The sequence below is a fragment of the Sitophilus oryzae genome, unplaced genomic scaffold, assembly GCF_002938485.1.
Source record: "Sitophilus oryzae breed Bouriz unplaced genomic scaffold, Soryzae_2.0 scaffold_1977_pilon_pilon, whole genome shotgun sequence".
Classification (NCBI taxonomy): domain Eukaryota; kingdom Metazoa; phylum Arthropoda; class Insecta; order Coleoptera; family Curculionidae; genus Sitophilus; species Sitophilus oryzae.
In genome coordinates this window covers 742,788-770,727 of record NW_022146698.1, presented here as the reverse complement: position 1 = coordinate 770,727, position 27,940 = coordinate 742,788, and the positions used below count along the sequence as shown (strand labels likewise).

The 27,940-nt window shown below is 32.9% G+C and overlaps 2 protein-coding genes across 2 annotated transcripts in view; both read right to left on the bottom strand.

Moving 5' to 3' along the window:
- Nucleotides 1-6,829: 6,829 nt before the first annotated feature.
- Nucleotides 6,830-8,761, bottom strand: LOC115883747. The gene has a single exon (XM_030902156.1). The coding sequence runs from the start codon at nucleotides 8,759-8,761 to the stop codon at nucleotides 6,830-6,832; it is 1,932 nt and encodes a 643-aa protein (XP_030758016.1).
- Nucleotides 8,762-9,697: 936 nt separating this feature from the next.
- The window catches only part of LOC115883718, a 97,098-nt gene continuing 78,855 nt past the window's right edge, over nucleotides 9,698-27,940 (bottom strand). Inside the window, exons 5-7 of the mRNA XM_030902118.1 lie at nucleotides 25,180-25,463; nucleotides 17,731-18,094; nucleotides 9,698-10,765 (exon numbers count right to left, since the gene is read on the bottom strand). Coding sequence (XP_030757978.1) covers nucleotides 10,536-10,765; nucleotides 17,731-18,094; nucleotides 25,180-25,463 — 878 coding nt within the window. The 3' untranslated portion in view covers nucleotides 9,698-10,535. The remainder of the gene's footprint in view (nucleotides 10,766-17,730; nucleotides 18,095-25,179; nucleotides 25,464-27,940) is intronic.

Here is a 27,940-nt window from a genome sequence, read left to right as displayed (position 1 = left end):
ATGCTAAAATAGAATATTAACACCCTGTACATTACTTTTCAGAATTAATTCTTGTGTTGAGTTTAAAGGTAGAGAAATAAACTCTACTGAAAAATATTAATGCTTCTTTAAATTTATACAGGGGTACCAAAAATTGCTGACCTATTTTAAGGATATATTTTATATAAAAACTTCGTTATTTCAAATGCAATACCCTGTATTTTTTAAAACAAATCGAAGCAGATTTAAATTCTCTTTCAAACTATGTTAGGGTTTCCTATACCTATCTAGCTCAAATTTTGAATAAAAAACGATTTTTCAATAAAATGGCAAGGTGGCTGAGTTGCCACATGGCAATTTTTTAGTGACAGTTAGTAACTATTTTCAAAATCGACATTAGTTTGTGGACATTATTATAGTTTATAAGTATTCATTATTTTATCCATAAAAATAAAGCAGTATCTGCTGGCGGAACGAATGGATATGGTAGTAGTGATTTCATTTTGTGAGGAAAATTGCTTCTTGTCCTCAAGAGATTATGCTCAAAGGTATCCAAATTGGAATCTTTATGATAAGCGTTCCTTTGAAAAACTACTTGTCCTATTTTGCAGAGTTGGTAGTGTGGTTTATAAAAAATCTATTAGGCAGAAATCTGTCGTTGGAATTGAAGAAAATCAATTTGCCGTAATTGGCTCTTTTATAGAAAATCCATATATCTACAAGTCATCGTAAAATAAACCAAAGAACTACTTCTTGGTTTTTCTTGATAGAATAATAAATACTACTATTATTAAACTATAGTAGGTAAATTAAATAAAAGTAAACTGCTATAAATTTAAATAAGTTCATAAAGTAATTTCGATTTTGAAAATAGCTACTAACTGTACACTAGAAACATGCCATGACGAAACTAGCGCTATTATTTGCCATTTTATTGAAAAATTGCTCTTTATTCAAAATATGAGCTAGAAGGAAATCCTAATATAGTTTGTAAGAGCATTTGAATCTTCTTCAATTTATTTAAAAAAATGCAGAGTGTTGTATTTGAAATAAGGAAATTTTTAAATAAAATTAATATTTAAAATAGACATGCAATTTTTAAAACCCTCTATACATTAAACGAAGCAATCAAAATTTTCAGTAAAGTTTACTTTTTTGGCTTAAAAGTCAGCACAAGAATTAATTCTGAAAGTAATGTACAGGGTATTGACCGTTTTTTCTCAAAAACTAAGGTTTGTAAACATATTTAACACTTTTAATAAATGCCTTATTTTCTGAAGGATGTCCTTAAGGATCTAAATATGACATAAAATATCGGGTGTTCCATAAGAAAAAATATAACTTTGGTGTGGATGTTAGTTCTGACATACCTACATTTGAAAATAATTTTAAATTATGCACATTGCCTTTCCACATATACCCATAGAATATTTTGTTTCTACATCTTTCTGCTTTTTGGTATAATCAACCGAGGCGAATGAGGTGCGCCACCCTGTATATGTAGGTATATCAATTTTTGTATTAGAAAAAACGTAGAATGGCGTAGTCGGATTTTTGCGATACGCTGTCAATACTTACGAATACTTACCTAACTAATATTGCCTAAAGTTAGTTTTTTTTAAATGGGAGGGGACCAATAAAAATAATAGTATATTTTCAAATATCACTGGTCTACATGAAAATCTGCCCTGACACCATACTTACCGATTCTTATGTAAAATGACCTCCTGAATCCAAATATGACCTTTGTTTTTTTTTCATCAATTCCCGTTTTTGAGGGAGAATGTAGAATATATGGGAGGGGAGGGGGGTTAATCACCGCGACCTTATAAATCTATTGTGTGTCCCCCTTCCGTAAGTTATAATGAGTTGTAAATAAAGCTTTGAGTTATAACTCATAATTTTTGACAAAAGGCAGTATAAGAGACGGTTTTACAGAGGTTAGTTCTCCATTTTCGATATCTATCGTACCAAACCTCATGGCACGAATGGTTGTCGACTCGGCGCATTCAGTGATGGGGTGTTGTGGGGGTTTCCCATTTTCCCACAGAGTCTGCATTCGCTGTTGTTTCTTAGTTTCAATTTACCGAGGTGTTCGTTGAGGAGACAGAGTTCTGTTAAAAAACCCGTGAGAGGGAGACCCCCTACTTATTTTTACTGCTTTTCGATAGTTTAGTGGGATGGGAAGGATTATTCTGGGCTCTACTTTGTTATTTCTGGGTACTACAGATATTAAGTGTTCTTTAAAAAAATCAACCCTTGTAGTAGAATGTAGAATGAGTAAGAGGGGGGGGGGTTAATCACTGCGACCTTAAAGATCTATTGTGCCTCCCTTCCTTGAGTCATCACACAATCTATAATCCATCATACCCCTGTTGTAGAGGGGACAGGGTATTTCCCATCCTCCTCTGACAACAGTTCTTCCTCCGAGGGTACACACCCTTCCACGGTTGGAGTTTGGCCCTCCGTGCCGCTCTTCACAGTCGAGGAGCTTGCCTCCGGCTGAGGAACCCGTAAGGTGGAGGCTGGTGGATCTGTCTCCATTTTCTCCACCTCTTTAACTTGGTTTTTCCTTAGACCTGATACTGGTGTTGTCCCGTATTTATAATAGAGGATATGTCCCTCTTTCTCTATTGCCTCCTTGGATTTGAGGTCAATTCCTATTGTGAGGACCTTACCATGACCCTCCTCCCTCGAGTTGATGACTGGATGTCCTTACATTGAAGTTCTGACCTTGGATAAGGCTCAGCAGGTAGGTGGTGTCTTTCCCCTTGCTCCTTGGCAGAAAACCCGTTACGCCCGCCCCTTTAGGGATGTTTTCACCCTTCACTGCAACCAATTCCGGCCCTTGCCAATTTTTAAGGTTATGTGAGATTTCCACCAACTAATTCGCCGATTCGGAGGAGTGTTTTCGCTTTTACTTCCTCTGGAGCAAGTCCTTCGTAGAGCAGTCGGAGGTATCTCCGTGCTTCTGCTCCGCTAAGACCTACTCTCAGAGGATCGTCTAGCCCGCCTGGTTGACCCAGGCCGGGTAGACGAAACGGTAGCTTATGTCGCCTATTGGGTCTAGAGGTAGGCTCCCGGCCCTTGCTGGAGAAGGTGGTAGCTTGTGTGCCACTTGTGAAGGATGATCCCAAGCAAGTGTCAGCCGCCCCTCCTGTAGTTTCCTTTGGATTTGGTCCCTTGGAACTTTCATTTGTCATGTTCCCAGTGTCGCTAGGGGGCTTCACCGGTGGTGTTTTTAATACTAGATCTCATAGTGTTGTCACGAGTCGCTGGGGATAGTCGGTCCACTTCTACAGAGCCCCGCATGCAGAAGTAAGGGGTAAATACAATGGGGTGCCCCCTGATACCCTGAGGTTGAGGCCACGCATCCCTTTGACCTGGTCCTGCCATCGTAAAATTTAGGTTTTTGGTGAGGTTGTCACTCTTGGTCCAGGCGGTTAAGCCAATACATCCCACACCCTTTAACCGCGAGACATGACCACAGTCAGTAGAGGGTGCCTGATATGACGGACAGGGGTAACCCCGTCCGGCATTGTTATATGTCTTGATGCAATTCCCTGGGCACGACACTACAGCCAGGGATAAGACAATGAGATGCTTCTTAGACCAAGCTAAAGTGCTAGAGGAGATTCCTCCAGCACCTGACAAGGAGCTTCCCCACCAACGACAAGGTCTTCAATCTCCTAGGGGAAGAACTTTTGTAGTAAGATGGTAGACTTTTTATTATGGGGGGCGGTCCTGCTAAATTGTAATAAAATCAATAAACTTGATCGATTTTTCCGTTTTTTATTTTAATTTATTTTTTAGTATTGAAAATACTTCTGGCCGCATTTATATGGGGCCCATCTTTGAAAAAACGACATGCTCGATGCCACACGAGTTCAATAACCTGCCTAATCAACTTGTCAACACGTAAGTCGATAGTTTAGCCGGCGTTGATCATCGAATAGAGCAAAGACTACAGTAACTATGCACGGTAGGGGTTCAAAATATGCCTATACTGTGAGGCAACTCCATTCGAGGAAAAATTAACATTTACATTCCAAGTATCTTCTTGGTCTACCGGCACCCCGTTCACCCTTATTCCCTCATTTCTATAAAAAAAATTATGATTTATAACTTTTAATTTTTATTGTGAAAATTGGTGAAAAGTAGTTTTTTTTGTATGGCGAATTTAAATTTACGGGCCATCCATAAATTTAAATTTACACCTAAGTTCGAATATTGGTTAAACATAGGAATACACAGGAAATAGCCCGAAATATACAAAAGAAGAAGTGAGTTTAGGTTAGATTAGAATTAGGTTTTAGTTGGTTTTGCATTAATAAAAATTTAGACCTAATCTAAACTTAAGCTAAACTGACCCCCTTTTTACATAGTTTGGGCTCCTACGTGAGTAGGAGCCCGTCATAATATCGTGACCGTGATCGTGACCATTCACGAATCCGCACACGTTCATCTCCATCATTAATATTTTCCTCACTAAATTCTTCACTTTTACAAAAAGCCATCACGATAAAAATCAAACATCAAAATTATTTAATGTTGCGAACGTTAAACTTGTTCACTATACGTATCTGGAATATATTTGTGAATAGCGATCAATGATACGTTTACGTTAGACTCCGGGGTGCTGACGTCACGAATGTCAAATTGCTTTCCAGCAAACAAGGTTTAGTTCTTTTATATTTCTATTGAGCTCTTCCAAATGACGCCACAAGTTAATATAAAATGTAAAAAAAACGGGTGATTGTCGACAACCACCGACTTGCGTCTGGTATTTTCAATACGCCTGTGATGGTTGCGCATGTTGCAAAATCTGTGAATTTTTTACTTATTTTTACATGTTTCAGCTTCCAACCCTAATAAGTAATAAAGTAAAAGTAAGTAATAATGCAACACATATAGCAACATGTTGCTATATAAAATTATACAGGGTGAGTCTTAAATAAGTGCAAATATTTTTAAGGGTAATAGTAATTTCAACTCCGGAAACACGTCTATGAGTTTTTTTTTCACAAAAAAAATTTGAAAATTTACAATTTTTTGAAAAAGATTTTTGAATTTTTTTTTAATTGTAGACCAAAGTAGGTAAAACACATAATTTCTTGATAAAATGGTAACAAAGGTAGTAGATTTAATTTGTACATCAAACTAGGGTTGATTCGCCACGGTAACGCATTTCAATTTTTGGATACTAAGTTTCTTCGCCTTAGTGTGCCTAAAATCAAAAAAAGGGTTCTTGTTAGAGAAGGGTTCTTCCAGATAAAAGGGGGTTCTTCCAGAAAGTTCAAAGGGTTCTTCCAGTTAAAAGGGTTCTTCCAGATTAGATAACTTTTCCAAGATTCGGGGTTTATTGATCATGTTAATCCATATAAACGAATTTGGTTTGTATTACAAAACATGTGCCAGAACTTTGGGGGTAACAACAAAAATAACGATTATGTCTCTTAGGTCGAGGAAATGCTTAGTTTACATGACCATGAAACATGGAATGTAACGTGTCTCAAGTGCATTTTCTTCACACACCCCTGGACTTCTGTCATCCGAGAAGAGATTTTCAGGAAAGTGGAATGCAAACATGTTGACGGATTATTGAAGGTTTTTGGGATGACAGAGTTATACCTCAGGGTATAAATGACAAACTAGCATCAAAGAAAGCTAGAGATATTTTATTTGATTATTGTTTACACTTAAAATAATTATTTTCACTTCTTCAAATTAAAATAATATCTATAAAATTGTTACTATTATCGAAAATTGATAAAAATAAAGAGGGGGACACCCGCAAAAATGATGGATGGTAGAAGAAAACGGGAGCTATACTGGGTAGTGTATCGGCGTAGGAAGCATATCTAGGAAATCCCATCCAAATTTTGAACTGTCCAATTTATTGGCTCCCCTATTGATACAGTCAAGCCGTAAAGAAGGTTTTTTAAAGGTTTGGTTTGGTTTGGTTATTTTCTTAAATTAGTTTTCATAAATTAGTTAAAATTTAAACAATTTTAACTAATTTAAGAAAACTGCATCTACTTATTTTATATTTTATTAAAGATATTAATGAAGAACCAGACAAATTTCAACTTATCTTAAGTTGGCATCCTATGATTTTATCATTGGCAAATATAATTTGTTTTGCTGTATCAAATAATATCTTTTTCATCCGAAGAAGATGATGACAACTGAATCGACTGTTAAGAATAACGTTAAGAATTTAGACTACATTGAAGGTAATGTGTGATGTAGGAGGAGTACTATGGTACCAGGAGGAGTACTATACCAGGCTAGAGGCTATGGTTGAGTGTGCGGTTCAATGTGCGTTATTCTGTAGTGGCCATACCCTAGGGTACGGACACAAAGAAAGCAGGTTGCCTGATTGCTAGTAGGGGAGAGCCACCAACAGTGGCCACCCATTGTTTTATTACCAATTATTTCGAAAACGTTTAAGAAATTTATCCTTTTTCTATTTTTTCTGACTATATATACGATAAGGCTATACAAATATGACTCTATTTAATTTAAAAAAGTATAAGATCTTTTCCTCAATTTTTTTTTAAAAATACAGTGTGGCCACTGTACCGAACCACACGATGGTACAGTGGCCATTTAGGGTCGGAACAGTGGTTTCTCTGAAAAGCATATTAAAGGATGTTTTTAACCTGGTAATAAGTAATAAAACTTGATACAAAATCCTTTAATTAGGAAACTTATAACTATACATATTAAAAAACAAAAGAAACATGTATCATTTAAATGCAAAAAGGCTTATTAAACTAATATAAATTAAATGAGGAAAGGTCAACCGCAAAGTGAAATAGGCTCTGAACTCTTGCGGTGCCGCCACTTAACATGGGGGTGGTAAATGCATTACAACATCTTCATGGGGTATATTTGTCTGATCTGGGACATCTGGATAATAAAATGTATATGCCTTGCGCTTGCGTAAGAAACTGACACAATATTCGCCGTATTTTATATCTATAGCAGTTACTCTGCCAACGCAAAATTTAACTTGTTTTTTAGTGGCAAATTTTACCACTATGAAACTTCCTACATCAATGTTTCCTAAATCTTCGGTAGTGCTAGGCTGGGCTTCGTCTATCCAATCAATTTCATCGGAATCAGTGAGATCTAAATTCTGGTCATCGGTAGTCGAATCACTCGAAATATCGATGCTGTCTTTTATCTTAATATTGTCGCATATGCTGCTCTCCGTATCTGCCAAATTAACTTTTCTTTTTGCTTGTGGCGCTTTTTTCAAACTTTTCTTCCTTGATTTATTTTTACTGGTCGCTTCAAGTTCATTATAAACTGGCGTACTCGTCAAAATTTGGGTAGTTTTCTTTTTCCGAATGTGTTTCTTTTCTGTAATCTGTGATTTTGGTAGGGGTCGTAACATTTCAGGACTAATAATTGTGTTGGGAGGTGTTCTATCTTCTGAGCAAAAGGTATGAGCTATTTCCACATCGGTAGCAGATTCATTGCTAGTTCCTGCTATCGCGTCATCAATTGTTTCAGTTCTGACAGGCACAGGCGGGGGCATATCGGTTACAGTGGATGCTAAGAAATCATCATCGATAAAGATGTTTTCGTTGAATGGGAAGATCCCTGTTGCTTTAAAACCAGACACGCAGTTGCTTGTTGAAAATGCAAGGTTGTACACTTGACCTAATATTTCGGATATGTCATAGATTGTTATTCGTTTGCCTGGATTATTCGTCAACCACGACTGACATGCACTATTGTAATAAGACTTTAGCGGTCCATAAACAGTTCGGTCCAATGGCTGTAGCTTGTGGCTGGTATGTGGCGGCAATGTTAATAAACATACATTGTTTTCTCGGGCTAGTTTTATAGCTTCTATTGAAATATGGCTAATGTGATTATCCATTAATAATAGCACTGGAAATTCTTGGGTTGGATGGCTATATAATATGAAATGCTTCAGCCACTGGACGAATATTTCAGTCGTCATCCAGCCCGAAGGCGTTGCTGCTCCAATAGTCCCGTTAGGCGCTCCTTTAAGCATATGATCCTTAAGGTATTTCCTAGGAAAAATGAGAAGAGGTGGAATATTATTTCCATTCGCATTGATTGCTCCGCACATCGTAATTAGCGTTCCTCGCTCGGCTGAAGTTATTTGTCCTACTTGTTTTTGTTCTTTCGTAGCTATAACTTTTCCAGTTTCCTGAACAGTCGTTAGGGCAGTCTCGTCGACGTTATAAATTTTATCTGACCGAAATTTAAATTTTTCGAGAACTTCTTTTAAATTGTTGAAAAATTTCTGTACAACCGCTTTGTTGAACCCCATTGCACGTCCTAATGATGTAGCCTCAGCCGATCGAATTGATAGTGGGTTTCTTCTTAAAAACTGTGTCAGCCAATGCTTTCCGGCCATTTTGTTTTCCGTCCAGGACCTTGGAACCCGTTTACGATTAGCAGTAGCTAACTCAAAAGCTAATTTTTTAACATTTCTTGGAGTTAGTCCGTGGTGTAATTTAGCACAGACCTGTAAATATTTACATAGCTGGAATTCTTCTTCTAATGTGAATATTCTGTTAACAGTATAGTTAGGTGTTAAACCAGCTTGAATATTTTCTGGTTCGACATTTTCGAACTTGTTGACATACCTTCTTAATGTGGTTCTCGGTATTTTGTAACGTAATGCTGCAGCTTTCACTGACAGTCCATTATTTTTAATGTCATTTAAGGCTGCCCTCATTGTTTCCCCCTCAGTCTTTCCAATCCCCACTTTCTTTTTGGGTTGTCGTGGCATATTTACTAAAATAGAATAATCCTAGTTTATAATAATAATAGAACTCGGGCTGTATTAAAAACATAAAATATAGTTTTAAATATATTTCTTTTATTCAAAATTCAAATATAATATAAGGAACAGTGGCCACCCCTTTATAATATATTAGAGTAGTGGCCACTGTACCTTCCGTTAAGATGGCCACTGTAAGAAACGGAACATAAAAAATAAAACCTAACCTAACAGAAAAACAATGCAGATTCTTTAGCCTTTGACCACTAAACTTCGTACTGTAATAGCACATCCTTAAGAAGCATGCAATAAAGTAACTGAAACACTTACCAGCTTTGAATGATTAACACGAAAAGTCACTCTAATAAAAAACTTTTCTCACCGAATTACAATGTCGCATTTGTTACAACGAAGCCGGGCAGTTAACTGAAGTTATTCCGCGCGCCACGTGCTTGTAATATACTTAAGCTTGTATACAAGAGAGGGCGCTGGCCAGTGTACGTTTTACAAAAGAATATTCACTGGTGGCCACTGTAGCAGCCATGGCCACTGTTGGTGGCTCTCCCCTAATAAACGCTTATCAGCAGCAACAATTAAATAACACAGACAAAACTGGTCGGTGCTTGTTGCCAACCAAACCATCGCCGACCTTTTACCCGAATGAATTTTTAATACTTGGTCGCTTGGTGTCGAACGTGCATTCCTTTGCATTGATTATTGATATCGAATTTTAATCTCAATCATTTTCTAAAGAAACGCAGTTTTCGTTAATCGCATTATTTTTGTTTCCAAGATATGGTTGAATATCTCAGTTTCATCCTCATATACTGAAAAAAACCTTCGTGTAATTGCGATTGATATAAAACTTGCTTTCTTTGTGCGTATCTTTACACTTGTGCTTCCACCAATTAATTCTTCATCCTTTCTAATAAACATTAATAAAGCAATATTTTATCAGTTTATTTTTTATTTGTTTATAATCACTGGGGATATGTTTTTGTAAGAACCTAATTCAACATTGAGTAAATTCGGCGGTTCACTATAACATACACAAGTTCATGTTCTACAGAGCTTAATAAACAGATGTCCTTATAATAATTATATTTGCATTTCTTTGCCTCAATTTTTTTTTAATACGTACCGTAAACTAGGACTTGTAAAATTGTTGTTCTGCCATATATTGTACAAGTTTCAGGTGTTTGTATTATTATTGTTTTAGTTGGGGTAGGTTGTAAACAGTTAGAACAAACTAACTTAAAAAGTATGCGAAGGAACAAATAAATAAGAGTAAGAGTGCCCCTATGTAACACACTTTATTTTCTATAGAAAAGTTTACTTTTGTTGACATAGTTGAGATATTTAATATAAGTTGGTTGATCTGTTGCTGACAAAGATAACTGATCAGTTACTTGCAAAATATGTGAGATAAATGATAAATGATTAAAACTTTGTAACTTATATTATTTACTTTAGATTACATTAACCATTAATAAATGGTCGATGTAATATTTAACCATTAATTCGATTCAAAGTTAAAAATATTTCGAAAAACTTTGATATACATCAAGTTTTTAAACATACCGAAAATTACATTACATATTTCTAATCTAATGGTCTTCCAGGAAGTAGTAATTCCCATACACCAATCTAAGAATATTTATATACGCTAGTCGTGCACATTTTTCATGCGAAATATATTTCGAAAAATCAGTAATCAGCTGAAAGTAGCCTTGGTTTAAGGTACGTATTAAAAAATATAGTCTAAATTTTACATCATAAATCTTTAAGGCTTCTTTGTTGTTGCATTCTTCTTTTTCTCATCTTCTTTTGTTCCAGCTACAGCTGTAGCAACAGGACTCGAAATGGCTAGCCCTCCTTTACCTACAATTGCAGTACCTCTAGGAGAAGACCCTGCAGTACCACCTGGCCCTGCTATAGCTGTAGCTTGAGGACCAGCTTGGGCCGTTCCTGGATCTGATTGTTTTTCCGTTGTCGTCGGTTGACTTGTAGTAGCTAAAAAAACGTTTAATTTTAATGTATGATGGATTAAAATAAATTCAAATATTACACATACATTTTCTGGAGATACTTTATTTTTATGCTAAGGTTTACCCGAACCGGATATAAATATTAAAAACAAAAAGTTACTTCACAAATGAGAAATGCAAGCTGAACAGATATATTATTTTGTATAATCTGGATCAGCGTTTCTCAAAGTGGGACAGGTAAAATTCTGGAGGTTTATAAGCTTGGTACATTTCAACCGTTGCCGTTCTTTTAAAATTCCTACAGCAGCGCTCGGTAGGGTGGAAACAAGAACTGCTCGACTAAGTTTATTTCACGCCGCGCCGGCGCCGGATTTATACCAGTACCACGGCATATAAATCACACGGCAGGCTAACTCTGCCCAGATCCCATTGTTTAAAATTTCTATAAAATTTGACCTTGAAAACACCATTATGGGTGCCGAGTCAGGACCGGATTAAAACGTATCAAAAAATTTCCCAGAAAATAAACTATTGCTAGACAGGGTCGTATTAAAAAAATACTGTAATTGACTGAAACTGAATTTTATTTACACAATACTTTTATCTAAACAAATGAATTGTTAACCGCGCATACTCCTCAAAAGTAAAATGAAAAAATCAATTAAACATTTAACTTTAGAGAATAGACAATTAAAATTAAAAAACATGCCAGGAGCAGGGTTCTGAAAACTACATGTTACTTTTTAAAAACTACATAAACTACATTACATGTAGTTAATGTAGTTTATGTAGAGAGATGTAGTTTATGTAACCTATGTATGTAACTTTCAAATATCAAAGGTTTGAGGTGAGGTTATAATAAGTTGAAGCTTTAAAAACACATAATGTATTTAAGAAAACAGAAGAAATATGACTTTAAATATAATATTTACATCATATTATCTCTATTACACCTCATACAAAGGGAAATTATTCATAATTTCGATACATAGTTTATTAACGTAGTTTTCATGTAGTTAATGAACAGGAAAAGACGTAGTTCTTGAAGAAAAACTACACGTAGTTAATCAAGTAAATTACGTCATAATTAACTACTTCCGAACCCTAGCCAGGAGTTACAAACAAGAATTAAAGAAATACCCAATAAATTATCTATTGAACAATCTAAAGTGGCTATGTATAAATTATGCCCATCAATGGACATAGCAAATTTTGTTAATATTCAAATTGCACAAATTAACAAATCAGCTAAAGGAAGAAAAGTAACTGATGAATTTAAATATAAATGTTTGGCTATATTTTTAAAAGCCAAGCCGTCAAAAAAAAATTGAGCCGTCAAATTTGACAGCTGTCAAAAATATTTCAAAGTTGTCCGATTTTGATAAAAATCGATATATAGGCGATAGCCATGGGCTAAAATGAAAGTAAAAAAATTGAGCTGTCAAATTTAACAGCTGTCAAAAAAATTTCAATGTTGTCCGATTTTGATAAAAATCTATATATAGGATGGCCATGGGTTAAAAGGAAAGAAAAAAAATTGAGCTGTCAAATTTGACAGCTGTCAAAAAAATCTTTTGATTTTGATAAAAATCGACATATTGGATGCTCCCTACCCCATAGTCGGTTTTCATTTTATTTGTCTCACATTTGAACTGTCAAATTTAACAGCTGTCGTTTTTTTAAGTTCTCTTTTTTTATGAAAATCGATACACATATTATTAGGATGCCCATAGGTATAGTTATTTAAGAAAAAGAATTGAGTTTAAGTGTATGGCACTGAGAAACCAGCATAACTTAAAAAGTAAAAAATAAATTTAAGAAAAAAAACGTTTTAAAAACAAGCTTTTATCTAAATACATTAAAAAGAAAAAATAAACTTTTTCTTTAAAACTTTTATTATGTCATTACACAATTTTATATTATATAAAACCTTAGCGACAAGCGATTTGAGTGTACAGTTGCACTCATAAAAATCTGGTACAACTTTATCTTGTAATTCTTCTAATTCCAATATCTTGTAAACCTGTCATTATTCCCATCCAGGATAAATTCACCCAGTTTAGAAGAACATTTAAAAACTTTGTGTCCGAATATTACATACGGGTACTGAAAATTGCCAAAATGATCTGGCAAACATCTAATTAAAAATGGCAGACCTTATAAAAAAAACGAGACCTCTTTTCTTTTCTCTCTGAATTGTCATGAGCTATCCATAAAAATTAAAAATAGATACGGATAATCAGAAAAACAGTAATTTAGAAATTAATCTTGTTTGTCATTTTGCAGGATACCTAATAATAAAAATTACTTTAAATACCGTAAACAATGACTGAGTATTAAAACTAAAAGAATTTCGGACTTCCATTGTACTACTAAACTACAAAAACCAAATATATCACACAATAACCAAAAATAAAACTAAAAAAAAACAAAATATATCACTCAAGAAAAGAATAAAATAAATTAAGCCGCACGCTACTGACTCAAAGCTGCCGTAACTGTACGTTGTCGATGACAAAGACTACGACTGACTACGACACTGGTTAATTTCTGTCGCTGGCACCCATAATGGCGGCGTGCGCAAGGGTATGCGCGTAGCGTTCCCGCCAAAGCGAGTTGGCCTGCCGTGTGATTTATATGCCGTGCCAGTACATTACATATTTTGATTTATACCAGTACAGTTATTGAAACTATAAACTTCTCAGGTACAAAGTTTCTGTGATGCAATGCTCTTTCGGGGAGTAAAAATAAGTAAAAAATAACTCGAACTGGGAGTCGCATTGTGTTGTGACAATTTCAAATGTTCATAAAATTGCCGAAAAATAACTTCTAGAATTATTTAGATTATTTATTTTAGACGGGTCTAACTAAAAGTTTTATTTTTGGTATACAAAATGTGTCATAACGTCATATATAGGGGATGAAAAAATAAAAAACGGTTTTTTAAATACATAATAATATTTAAAGAAAATAAAAATGCTCTTGAAATTGGCCTATTGACAGCTCTTTATAAATTTTAAGTAAAAAATGTGTAATAAGTGAAAAATAACAAAATCGATATTTTTAAAGGATATACAGGGCGAGTCTCAAATAAGTGCAAATATTTTCAGCGGTAGTATATTTTGACCCCCAGAAACATGATTATCACCCCAGGAAAACGATTTTTTTCGCGAATTTTTTTTTTGAAAAATTGGAATTTTTTTGAAAAATTTTTTGGATTTTTTTTAATTTTTAGTTAAAAACCATACTTTTTTGCTGTGTCATCTTTTGATCCTAACTCCATCGCTCATTAGCTCGGGTCTCTCTGATCATGAATCAGTTTTAACTGAATTTTCGATAAAGACCAAAATCAAAAATGCCCCTCGTAAATTATGCCGTATTTTTTCAGAAAATAATGCTCAAAAGTTCAGCCACTTATGTAAAACAACCAACTGGGATACTAGCTCTTGTGATGTCGACACTGAATTTTCTATTTTCGTAAAAATATTAACCAATCTAGCGTTCAAATCCTTTCCTCTTAGGCCTATCAAAAATAAGCATAAGAAACCTTGGACCACTAAAGGTCTACGCATATCTTCTAAAAACATGCGTTCATTATCTCGCTTAAAAAAATTCTCAGACAGTGTCTTCTTCCACAATTACGTAAAACTATACAGAAAAATTTATCACAAGGCCGCTAAGGACCTTTATTATAATAGGAGAATAGTAAATTCTGGTAATGCTGCTAAAGAAACATGGTCTATTGTGAATGAATTGAGAAACAAAGCTTCTTCGTCTAGCAATATCTCTACCTCACCTGAGAACCTTAACGATTACTTTGTAAATGTAGCGAAAAACTTAACTAATACCATATGTCCTTCTCACGATCCACTTCTTATCTCTCTAATGATAATGTAAACTTACACAGTTTCTTTTCTTCGCCCGTAGTTTTAGAAGAGCTTCGCAGTACAATTAATACCATCAAAAATAAATCCTCTTCTGGGACCGACGGGCTAACTTTAAAAATGGTTTCAAATCTGCCAGAAAGCACTCTGAATCACCTAACAACTTTAATAAACATGTCGTTCCAAAATGGTATTTTTCCAAAATGTCTTAAGACGGCAATAATCATTCCTCTGCATAAAGGAGGAGACAAAGATGAAGCTTCTAACTATCGCCCAATTGCACAGGAGTGCTCGTAACTTGGAAGGATCCAACGCTATCTAAGATCATAGAAAGGTTGGTTAAAAGAAGGCTGGTATCTTTTCTGTGCAAGTACAAAATACTTACTGAATATCAATTTGAATTTCTGAGCAACAAATGACGCTATGTTTTCCCTCCTTAATAAAGTTTACTCCAGCCTAAACAACCATCATTCTACAGCAACAATTTTCTGTGATTTTTCTAAGGCGTTCGATTGTGTAAATCATAAGATCCTAATTAATAAACTGCAGCACTATGGGTTCAGGGGATCATCTCTCGAATGGTTTAAGTCGTATCTGAGCAACAGAAGTCAACTTGTGAGGGTGAATACCACGTTGTCTTCTAGCAAGCCAATAGGATGTGGAGTACCACAAGGCTCAGTACTAGGCCCTATTTTGTTTCTTCTTTTTTATTAACGACATTGCTAACATAAACATCAATGGCAAAATATGTCTTTTTGCGGACGACACTAGCTTCACTTGGAGCAACTAGGACATCACGGCACTTCATAGGATTATATCAAATGACTTAATCACCATTAAATCTTGGTGCGATTCGAACCTCCTGAGTCTCAACATTTCTAAAACTAAAGCTTTGTCGTATAAAAACTCGTTGCAGCCTTTTGTACTTAACAACACCACCATTGACGTCGTAAAATCTGTAAAATTCTTAGGGCTTGTTGTGGACAATTCTCTGAAATGGGACATACATATCGAAGCTTTGTCGAAAAATTGAGGTCTGCCTGTTTTGCATTAAGGTCTGTTCTAAGGAGCTTAACTTGTTAGTGGCTAGAACTGTTTATTATGCACTTTTTGAGTCGCACCTCAGGTATGCCCTTCCATTCCGGGGTACGTGTTGTGCGACTCAATTTGACCGCATTTTCAAGCTCCAGAAGAGAGCTGTTCGATATTCACTGGGACTGAACAGCAGAACTCAGTGCCGGGACTTTTTTAAAGAATTAAAAATATTGACTCTTCCTTCCTTATTTATATTTGAATCCGTTTGCCTAATACGTAGACATGTATCAGCTTCTAAAGAAAGGCCATGTCACACTTATACTTATCCACTCAGGAACGCGGAGCAAGATCTTTATCTACCTACCCCACGCTCAGAGTTAGTTAAAAGTTCAATATTATACAACTCGAAAAAAATGCACAATCACCTGCCATTTGAAATCAAATCCTTAACATCAATTTTTTCATTTCGCAAAGCATTGAACTCTTATTTACTAGACAAGGCTTTCTACGCCGTAAATGAATTATATTTTAAACATTGGTCTAGTGTTTGCTATTGCTATATTTACTAATGACATCGAAATAAATTTATTTAGAGGTCATTGATATTTTACTATAAACTGACCAGATATTTTTGAATATTATTTTTATTTTTTTGTTCTTTGACATTGTAAACATTTATAAATGTTTATTTTAAACAATAAGACTGACAATATTATTTGTATAATGTTTTGTATCATCTTTTGTTTGTTTGTTTGTGTACATTGTTTTTTTACTTTGTTTGTTAGTTTACCTTTGTCTACAGATTGAAAAATTTTTTGACAATAAAGGCATTTATTTATTTATTTATTTCTTGATAATACCCCAACATAGGTAGTAGATAAAATTTACTAGACAGAAAAACCCGAAAAGATCTAGTAGTTCTCAAAATTTAAGCAAAGAAAGAAATTTTTAAAGTAATATAACTCGGTTATTTTGGAGCTACATATGTTGCGAAATTGAACGAAAAGAGAATTGAAAAAAAGAAAATATTGAGAAATAAATATACCATGGCACTCAAATGACTTACCCTTTTTTTGCCCACACTCTTCGGATGCACGTAACGTTGTTGCGAAAAAATAGTACCAGAAAAATAGAAACAGTGTCGGATCTCTGCACTAGTGTTTGCGACTTGTTCTCTACACACCGGCCGAATTGCGAATGTCTTCTGGTAGTACGCGCACTATGATCGCGCGCACTGGGCAATAGAGAAATCATCTGAGTTTGAATTTTGAAACGAAATTGAATTTAATTTAATGATTTATGTGATCATTCTCAACCAAACAATTAATAATCGAATAATGTAAAGAAAAATAAACAAAAAATTAAACTACTTATTTTTGCACATCACTCATATTGTACAAATGATTAAATATTGTAAACCCAAACCCAATTAAAGAAAACAAAAAAAAAAGAATAATGAGATGCGTGAACAACATATTTGAAAAATGGTAAAAAGAAAATATGTTTTTTTATCGAGACCTACCTGCCCTGAAAATATTTGCACTCATTCAAGACTCGCCCTGTATAATAACCAGAAAATCGACAATTGCAAACTTTCATATTAAATACGAGTAGCTCTAAAATTGATAAAAATCATAGTTTAAATAGTGCATTTTTATAAGGTTCACTAGCTATGTCCGTAAAGAGGTAAACAATAATTTTTAAATCAATGCATGAACGATTCGAGGTGTAACGCGAACGAAGTCGCGGGAAAAAGCTAGTGTAGGTATGGTAATTCAAGTTTTACTCTAAGCTTCCATCTCCTGATGAAGCCTGAAAGATTTTACAGAAGAGCCCTAGACGGCTAGTGGTTATCAGGTTCTTTCCGTGTATTCTATATTTTTACTAGGCATATATCATAGAATTTAACAACTTATTTCCCTGCAGAGTTTATACATTTTGTAAAGACCACTTAGACCTACTATAATATTGTTATTGTAAAATCCTAAAATTGTCCTGAAAGTGGTATCAAGTTATACCCCTGGACCCTTCAATTTTAAATGAATTTCAAAATTGCTCTATTAAAACTTACTTGTTTCTACTTCAACTTTCTGTGTATTTTCCAGTCGTCCATCTATATTAGACGCATCAACATTAGCATCTATAACAACTGCGTCATCTTGAATATCATCTCTGTAGGGATAGAAATTGGGAATTGCATTAGGAACAAATCTAAACTGACCCACTAGTTGGGGAGGAACGAATTCTGAATTTTGGTTTGTGTCTTGATTCAATAATCGGTAATCCGAATTTATTACATTCTCCGGAAATAGCGTTCTAGCGTAGGATTGAGCATTCCTAAGAATTTTTCTGTTTTCCTCAACTTTGCTTTCTTCCGATGGTGGTGATTGCGAATTTTCAACAGAATTCTGAAGTATGAGATTAGGTAGAGATATCTGAAAAATAGATCCTTGTAAGTATACATTTCTGCGAGAAAAATACTAAGATTAAGAATTGGGATTAAGACTAGTGATGAGCAAATACAAGACCAAGAATAAGATTCACCTGATAGTCTTGGTCTTGCTGCAAAACTCTTGCAAGTCTTACATTTTTTTAATATATTTTACTTGAGGCACTTTCTACATAGAAAATTTTTAAATAATAGTATATTGTTTTATTATGAGTAAAAATGACACTTTTTGAGGCTAGGCTGTAAGTTTACTAAGTTTTAAACAGTATTTGAAATAAAATTTAAGATATTGAACACCACCCATAACAAATTTATAGGCTGAATTATCCATGTTGTCTACTCGAAAAATAACAACTATGTGCCTAAAAAATGGCAACTCTCATTTTTTAACTTTTTTCATTCTTTCATCTAAAGTCATCAGGCTAGCATTACCAGAATTAAAATTCAATTAAACTCTTCAGTGGTTAAAGTTTAAATTTCAGCAACTAAGTTTGGAATATAGAAAAAAAAATACTTAACGAAAATAATACCATACGATCGTAAACAAAACGGCGTCAAAAACAGCTGGGAATTGTCACATTCCGGGGAATTGTCATCGATGATAATTTTGGCGAGGTCAAGTCAGATGTCATTACTTGGCCCATATTCGTCTTTATTTTTTAATGGCGGTTACTGCCAGCTGGCCTTAAGAAGATTGTAATTTAATTTTATATTGAGTAAAAATGACTTTTAAATGGTGTATTTTGAAATTCGAAAATAAAAATTGGAAATAGATTTGTATGTCTGGAAACATTCGATCCTTTTTTATTCTTTCAATATCATTAGTGTTAATTTATGACAAGTTTTATGTCAACTTTAGTAAATGATGTCTAGAGATTGACTTCGCCAAAATTATCGATTGGCATTCCCAGCCGTATTTAACGCCGATTTTTTTTCGATCATACAGTATTTAGTCTTTAAACACATTTAAAAAGAACGAATTTCTTGTCTATGTTTTGATGAATAATATACAGGGTAGCCCACCTCATTCGCCTCGGTTTATACGGAAACGGAGAGAGGTAGAAACAAAATATTTTATGGGTATATGTGGGAAGACAATGTGCATAATTTAAAATTATTTTGAAATCTAAAGCGGGTATGTCAGAACCAAGATCCACAGCAAAGTTATATTTTTTCTTATGGAACACCCGGTAGTTTATTTCATTTTTGGATCCTTGAACACAAAATAACGCATTTATTCTAAGGGTTAAATATGTTTACAAGCTTTGGTTTTTGAGATATTTAAAGATATTTAAATATGCATGCTATAATAAAAAAAATATTAAAACCCTGTACATTGCTTTTCAGAATTAATTCTTAGGCTGGCTATTAATCCAAAGAAATAAACTTTACTGAAAAATTTGATTGCTTTGTTTCATATATACAGGGGTATCAAAAATGGTTGGTCTATTTTAAATATTTATTTTAGATAAAAACTTCGTTATTTCAAATAGACAAAACCCTGTATTTTTTAAAATAAATCTAAACAGATTTAAATGCTATCTAGCTGAGATTTTGAATAAAGAGCAATTTTTCATTAAATGGCAACCAAGAGATCTAGTGTCGTAAGGGCAAGTTTTTAGTGACAGTAGCTACAAACCAAAATTAGTTTATGGACTTTATTTAAATTTATACCAGTTTACTTTTATTTAATTCATCTAAAATAGATTAATAAATAATATTTATTAAATATGTATTTATTATTCTATGAAGAAAAACGACGAAGTAGTTCTTTGATTTATTTTACGATGACTTATAGATATAGGGATTTCCTAAAAAAAAGCCAATTACGGCAAATTCATTTCCTTCACTTTAAACGACAGGTTTCTGCCTAATAGTTTTAACATTGAAAATGTTTCTGTTATCCTATATAAGGGAGCCCAAATCGAATTAAAATGCTACATTTGCCACACCATGACGTCATATATACAAGGGTATAGGAAATCTCGGCGCAGCGGCGGCAGTCGGCCAGCGCGCGCAAAAACCATTACATCGCTAATTGTTTATTGATATATCTTATTAGTTTAAAAGCAAAAAATATGGGGTTTGCTTTGATACCTTGTCAAGACATGAGCGAAACTTTTAAATTGTTTCTTTTTTTCATTTAGGCCTTCGTTTTTCGTTAAATGAAAGTTATATTAAAAAAAAATCTCTATTTTTAAACCAAATTTTCGCATGATTGAAATGATTATTCATGTTTAAAGTTTTTTTTTGGTCATAAGCGCTAATGGAAATGTTTTTTTGTAAATAATTATAAAAAATTACTCCCTACGAAGACTTTATTCTGTACTGGATCAAAAAATAAGTATTTGTTTTCTCTATACGGTGGTATTAATATATCGATTTTTGATGATAGTGCCTTTTTACCCTGTTTAATTTTGTACTACTTTCGGAATAAGGGTCCCCATATCATGTACTGTGATGTACTGTACTTCCATCCCTGAAAAATTCAGCTTGTGACACCGAAGTGAGAGGTAACGTCAAAATAAGCTTTAATCTACCTACATCATCATAGGTAGGTGTAGGTACTCTAGGTAAATTCTACCTAGACAGTAGCTGAACTAGCTGACAGTAGTAATTAATTTGTTATCCGATAAGTAGTTGTCATTATATAAGTTTAATCGTCTTATACCTCCTATAACGGTAGGTTTTGGATTTTTCCTGATTGGTTTGTTAAACAAAAATATACTGGGCATATAAATGTCTGTTACAGGTTAATTCGTTAAAGAAATATGTTACACACATATTATTTTAATAATAATAGTATAATAGTAATGGCTATATTATGTTATAACACATTATTGAATTAACAATTGAAAACAGTATTGAATGTACTTATTTTAACCAATGCATTGTTTTGTTTTTTTAATCTCACAAATAAGAAATATTTTATAGTTTTTATTATAAAAAACAGTGATTATACAATTTATTTACACCCCTTACACTGTTTTCTGTAAGGGGTGTAACCAGGAGTATATTTCGTAACCTTTTACGATATAAGAGGGCACAAAGTGTTTTATTACTTAATGCTTAAAATTTAATAATATATTTGTACATAAAATAAAATAGACTAGAAAGTCAATTAATTAATATTGACGTAATTACTAAATAAGTACAAGATTTTTTTTCTAATTATTTTAGTGTATTTTTAGTCACCGAATTATAAAGGAGAGATATCCAACCATTGCATTATTTTACTCACAAATAAATGTTTTATGGTTTTTATTATAAAACAACGATTAATTTATTATACACCCCTTAACCCAAACACTCCAAGGAGGATATTTCGTGACCCCGTATTTAAAGTGGACAAGGTTTATTAGTCAATGTTTTAATTACCCAGCGTCTTTAATAAAAATCTAATGTAATTTTTCATAGAAATGATCTGACATAAAAAGCAAATTTTATCAAAAAACTTTTTGATTATCTACAAGGAGTAAACCGCTGACAAATGTCTGTATACTAATGCCAAAGTAATGCCAAAAATACAAATTAAATACCAAAATTTCTCATATAATGCCCCCACTAATGCCAAGCTGATTCCAATATAATACCACTAATACCACGAATAATATGTAACACATTTGTTTCACGAATTAACCTGTAACAATACTGGTAGGTACGTGCACAGATTTTTTCCTAGGTAACTTAAAAGTCGTTAAAAATTCTAATTATATTTAAAGAAGATATAATTCCAACAAATTACATTATAAGGCCAATAATGCACAAGTAATACCATTAAAATTTTAGCGTTTTTTAACTTGTGTAACATATTTCTTTAACGAATTAATCTGTAACAATAGTGGTAGGTACGCGCACAGATTTTTTCGCTAGGTAACTTATTAAGTCGTTAAACAGGCCTATAAAAGCTATAACAACATAGGTAACTAATATTTATAATTTAATTTTTTTTAAATTTATTTTTAATCTCAAATAATAATAATTAATTTAATTTTAATCTCAAATAATAAATGTTTTTACTGGTATATTTCTGAAGTGTTCATTATTAAAAGTAGATATTGTTCAAGTTATGTGAAGTAATAAGTAATGTTTCCGGTGAGACCGCGTATATGTCACCGGATTCTGGTTAGTATAAAGACTTTTTCTATAGAAAGATTTTTTTCTATATTTTCCTTTCAAAATAAGACTAATTTCTTCTTATTCTTTTAAATATTACAGCGTTTCTTTTTCCTAAAATGTTATACTTAATTTTCACGACGCCGCCGAAGAGGAATCGGCCTACGTTTGGCTAAACAGGCTGGACACGGTGGAGTACGATATTGGCGAGTCTGAATATTTATAAAAATTTGCAAAGTAAAATATGTTGGAAAAATAATTAATCCATACATAAAATCCATACATAAAAGCTCAAAGGGTTTTTTTGTTGCATCCAACCCGCCGAAACCGCTATACCAATCTTGTTGATTCTTTTTTTAAATGAAAGGTATATATGTGTAGATTTGTTATGAAGTATTTTTATAGTGCTTAATCGCTATTTCTTTGTGTAAAACGACTAAATACTAAAACATACCTGAAAAACACCTACACACAATACCTCCAGAAATAAATTATTTGTCATTGTCAGTGGTGTGTCAGTTAGATTATATATTACGTTTTTAGATATTTTAGAGTGAGTTCATGCCGCCAGCTTTAGATACATAAATATTAGCACAAAGGTTCGTTTAAACGACATTAGTGAATTAGCTACACAAACCGATTTAGGGAATTCATCCTCTTAGAGTAAAATTATCTCGGAACAGTTTGTTGTATGAAAATTCCTTACTATTTGGTCTAGAAGAATGAAATCCTACAAAAAGAATTAGAAAGAAATTTTTGAAATTCATCAAACAAATGGGTAAAGTTAGTAAAATTTATATAAAACTTGGTGACCTCTGGATTATACACATAAAATTTGGCACAAAGGTAAAAAGCGAATTTATGAAATTTATACCCTTAGGGAGTAGAATAGGGAATGAAAGTTTGCTGTACGAAAATGCAATACTATAACATTATAAACCAGACAGTATAAAATTTTATACAAGGTTTATTTAGTGACATCATAACGAAATATATCTTCGTCAATTATCCTTCAAAGAATAAAAAATAACCTATAAAGAGAATATTAGTGCTCTTAATAAATAAAAAAGATGAAAAATAAAAAACATCTATATGCTCACTAGCTCTCTATAAAGAAGTAAAAATCATTTAAATCAATGCATAAACGATTCGAGGTGTAACGCGAACGTAGCGCGAGAGAAAAGCTAGTAATTTATTAAATTATTTTATTTAACTCATTAATTTTCACTGAAAAGGAATTTTTGTAATTCGCCACTATATTAGTTAAAAACTAAGAAACTCATATCAAATTTAAGTTTTGCGATTTTGACTTATACTTTTTACAAAATCTGAACACATTTTAAAAGAAAAAAAAAATTGATAATATTTGTGCAGATTGACTACAAGTTGTATAACATAAATTTCTACGACCGGTCTACCTAGTGGTCTGCAGCATCGCCTTGTGGTGCAAACGTGGACCTGTTAATCTGTAACGTGACGCACAACAGCCAAGAAAAACAGAAGCGTGGCTAAGAATTTAGTAATTTAAAAAAAAGTCTTTTAGATACAGTAGTAGGTATTAAAAAGTTTTGTGTTTAAATGGGGTTTGCCTTTAACAGGTAAAAAGTTATATCGTAAAGTGTAACTTTCCGTAAGAATTCTTTATCTGTCATTGATCATGATCTGTCATCATGTTAACCTGATGTATTGCATGTTATTTTGTTTTTTTCGAGGTTTTTTTGCTTGCTTGTTTTAGGATAGGTGCGATCGCATAATTATTATTGATAATGTTATATTTAATGTTAACATTACTACTTTTTCAGTGAATCTTTAAATATGTTGTTTTTTGTTAAGTTCGTTATTTAAACATATGTATGTAATACACTCATATTAACACTAATCATATTTTTACGTTTTTATTCATCATTTTCAATGCCCCCCCCCCCCCGGTTGCATCTTTGTAAAGGACTGTGAACTTTTTCATAAACCACACTACCAGCTCTGCGAAATAGGACAAGTAGTTTTTCAGATGAACGCTTATCAGGAAGATTCCTATTTGGATATCTTTAAGCATAAGACCTTGAGACCAAGAAGCAATTTTCCAAAATAAAATCACTAGTAACATATTCATTCGTTACGCTAGCAGATACTGCTTGTTTTTTGTTAAAATAATGAATACTTATACTTATTAAACTATTGTAGGTAAATTTAAGTAACTGTTAAAAATCTAAATAATAATGTCCATAAACTAATGTCGATTTTGAAAATAGTTACTAACTGTTAGTAGAAAATTGCCATGGACACCGACACCAGCTATCTTAATTTCCATATTATTGAAAAATCGCTTTTTATTCAAAATCTGAGCTAGATAGGTATAGGAAACCCTAATACAGTTTGAAAGAGCATTAGAATCTGCTTCGATTTATTTTAAAAAAATATGGGGTGTTGCATTTGAAATAACCAAGTTTTATATAAAATAAATCCTTAAAATAGATCAGCAATTTTTGCTACCCCTGTATAAATTTAAGGAGGCAATAACATTATTCGGTAAAGTTTATTTTTCTACCTTTAAACTCAGCACAAGAATTAATTTTGAAAAGTAATGTACAGGGTGTTAATAATCTATTCTATTGTAGCATGTATATTTAAATATCTTTAAATATCTCAAAAAGCAAAGATTTTAAATATATCTAACCCTTATAATAAATGCCTTTTTTTGGGCCCAAGAATTCAAAAATGAAATTAAAAAAACGGGTATCCAGTAAGAAAAAATATATAACTTTGGTATGAATCTTAATTCTGAAACACCCTGTATATTTCAAAATAATTTTAAATTATGCACATTGCCTCCCCACAGATACCCATGCACAATGTGCAAAAACTTTTTTTTTGTTTCTACATCTTTCCGTTTTCGTATAATCAACCGAGGCGAATGAGGTGCGCCACCCTGTATATATTTTAGTAAATATTTCTTACCGGAGATAAATTTGATTTTTGTAATACAAATTTTGGAGGATTCTTAGGGAATGGCTCTACACTTGTATACTTCAAACCTGGGAATCCTAGACTTTCCGCCTGTATGGGATAGGCAAAAATGTTGTCACCGTTAAGGATGAAAAATCTTTCACCTGGTTGAAGACTTGTACTGTCAGGTTTCGCTGCAGGAAATTGGCCAACGTTGTTGTTTAAACTTTGTTCCGTAGAATTTGGCTCATTAAATGTTTCCAGTTTTTCGGGTTTTCCTTTTGAAGCAGGCTTAGCTAAAACAATACAATATTGAAAAAGTAAATGTTATGTATAGTCCGTGAAACGAATAACTTTGAATTTGACAGTTCCCGCGGGCTTTTCTAGTGTTAATTTTATTAGGTTAGCAACTTGCGGCCATGCTGACGCAATGCCGTCTCTAATAGAACAGCTTTGGAGCGAGATTTATGACGTCACGCTAGTTAGATACTACGGATTAATAAATATGTTGTAGAATACATGGAAAACATAATTATTCCTCATATTTTTGGTTTGTATTTTAAAAATGATATAGTTTACATGAAATATACATAATAATATACAGTTAATAAATACAATATATATACCTAATTATAGTAATAAATACTTTGGCAAATAAACTATGAGCCATACAAATGCGGCAAATGTTTTACAATATACAAATAATGAATAGGTACATAATATAATGGGTAAAATGTAAAATATATTTTAAATTTTGGGGTTTTGAAAATCGATCTAATTTAACAAAAAAACATTCAATATCTACTAATAGTGATGTATTATTAGTTGCATTCACTAAATTTATTTGTATATTTTGCAAGTATCAATGTTCGAAAACTTATATTGCTGCATTTGTATGGTTCATAGTTTATTTACCAAAGTATTTATTACTTTTTTTTTTTTTTTGTGTTTTCACTCTTGGCTTTAGGTCGTTGGGGTTGCAAAGATGTTTCTAGATTTTGTTCATTATTTTTTTATTTTGTGACGACGTTTCGACAGTATATGTTTTTTTCAAGCCTCTTGAACGTAGATTCTTACAGAGTTAAAATTTGTTAAACTGAACAACACAATAACACATATTAACTATTGTTTTTAATTGTTTTTGGACATTACACTTTACTACGAGCACGTACGTATTTCCTTGCAGATCGCTCTGTATAAAACACATTTATCGGTTCAATACCCGATGTCTACTGGAATCTTTGCAACCCCAACGACCTAACTGTCGAAACGTCGTCACAAAATAAAAAAATAATAGACAAAATCTAGAAACATCTTTGCAACTTGTGACCTAAAGCCAAGAGTGAAAACTAAAAAATATATAATCTACAGGTCAAAGAAGAGCAAGAACAAAAAAAAAAAAAAAAAAAAAGTATTTATTACTATAAATAGGTATATATATATATATATTGTATTTATTAACTGTATATTATGTATATTTCATGTAAACTATATCATTTTTAAAATACAAACCAAAAATACGAGGAATAATTATGTTTTCCATGTATTCTACAACATATTTATTAATCCGTAGTATCTAACTAGCGTGACGTCATAAATCTGGCTGCGTGGCTGTTCTATTAGAGACGGAATTGGTCTGATATTTAGAAATGTCAAAAGCTGATGACATTTTACTTTTGACAATTATGACTTTTTGTGTTGATTTTTGCAAGAAGAGGAAGAACTGTCACTTGTTTTATTATTTTCCTTTTCTATTTCACGAAAGTAAAAAGAGTTACCTATCTGATTCGTTTAAGCACTCAATTTAAAGAATATCAGTAACTTTTTTGATAGAGGGATTTTATATTTGCCATGTTTGTAAAAAATAACGGTCAAAATTCAAAGTTATTCATTTTATAGACTATATGTATTCGTGATATTTTATTGATGGCGTGTCAGGGTCGGACTGGGCCAGAGGGGAGCGGGTGTCATTGTCGGGAGCCCAGGGGGATTTTTTGCGTATTTTTTTGCCTTTTGCGAATTTGTTGTTAGTGTTTGAAATTTACATTACGGGGAACTACCCGTAATGCAATGCAAAAGTAAATATTGTTAATCCAAAAACAAATTTAGGAGTAACCTCAGAATATTACCGTCACTTTTTTCTGTTCTATTTCTATTTAAGGACATACAGGGTGGTTTGGTTGTGAACGAACTGTATTCCGGAAACTTCGGCAGCATATTCTCCAGATAAAAATAAGTAAAAAAGTTCGTATAATTGTATGTCCTAAAATGCTTAGTTTAGGAGATACAGGGTGTAGAAGTTTCATTTTTATTTTGATTTTTTCCAAATAATTTCTGAAGTAACGTCAATATTTGGATGAAAATTGGTGTCTGGGAGTTTGTTGACATGAAAAATTTGATTTTGATTTCAATATGACACGTACTTGTAGAGGGCGTCACCTTCATATTGTTTAACTGGTTTGATGAGTAGGTAATAACTTTTCGTCCGTACCTGTATAAAACTGCTCAATAAAAAAATATATATTAACGATGTTTTCTACTTAAAAAAGTCTCTTGGTAAAAATCGCTACGAGTAATGGTTCTCGCGATATTTGGAATAGAAATTATCAGTACCTCATCATTGACATAAATTAAACATAAAAAATTTAAATTATGTTGACTAAACAATTATTAGACTGAAATCATAAATTTGAAATATTTTTGTGCCAAAAGTTCAACAGAAACTGTTTTATCATCATTTTTTGCAGAAAAAAATTATTGGTAATTTAAAAAA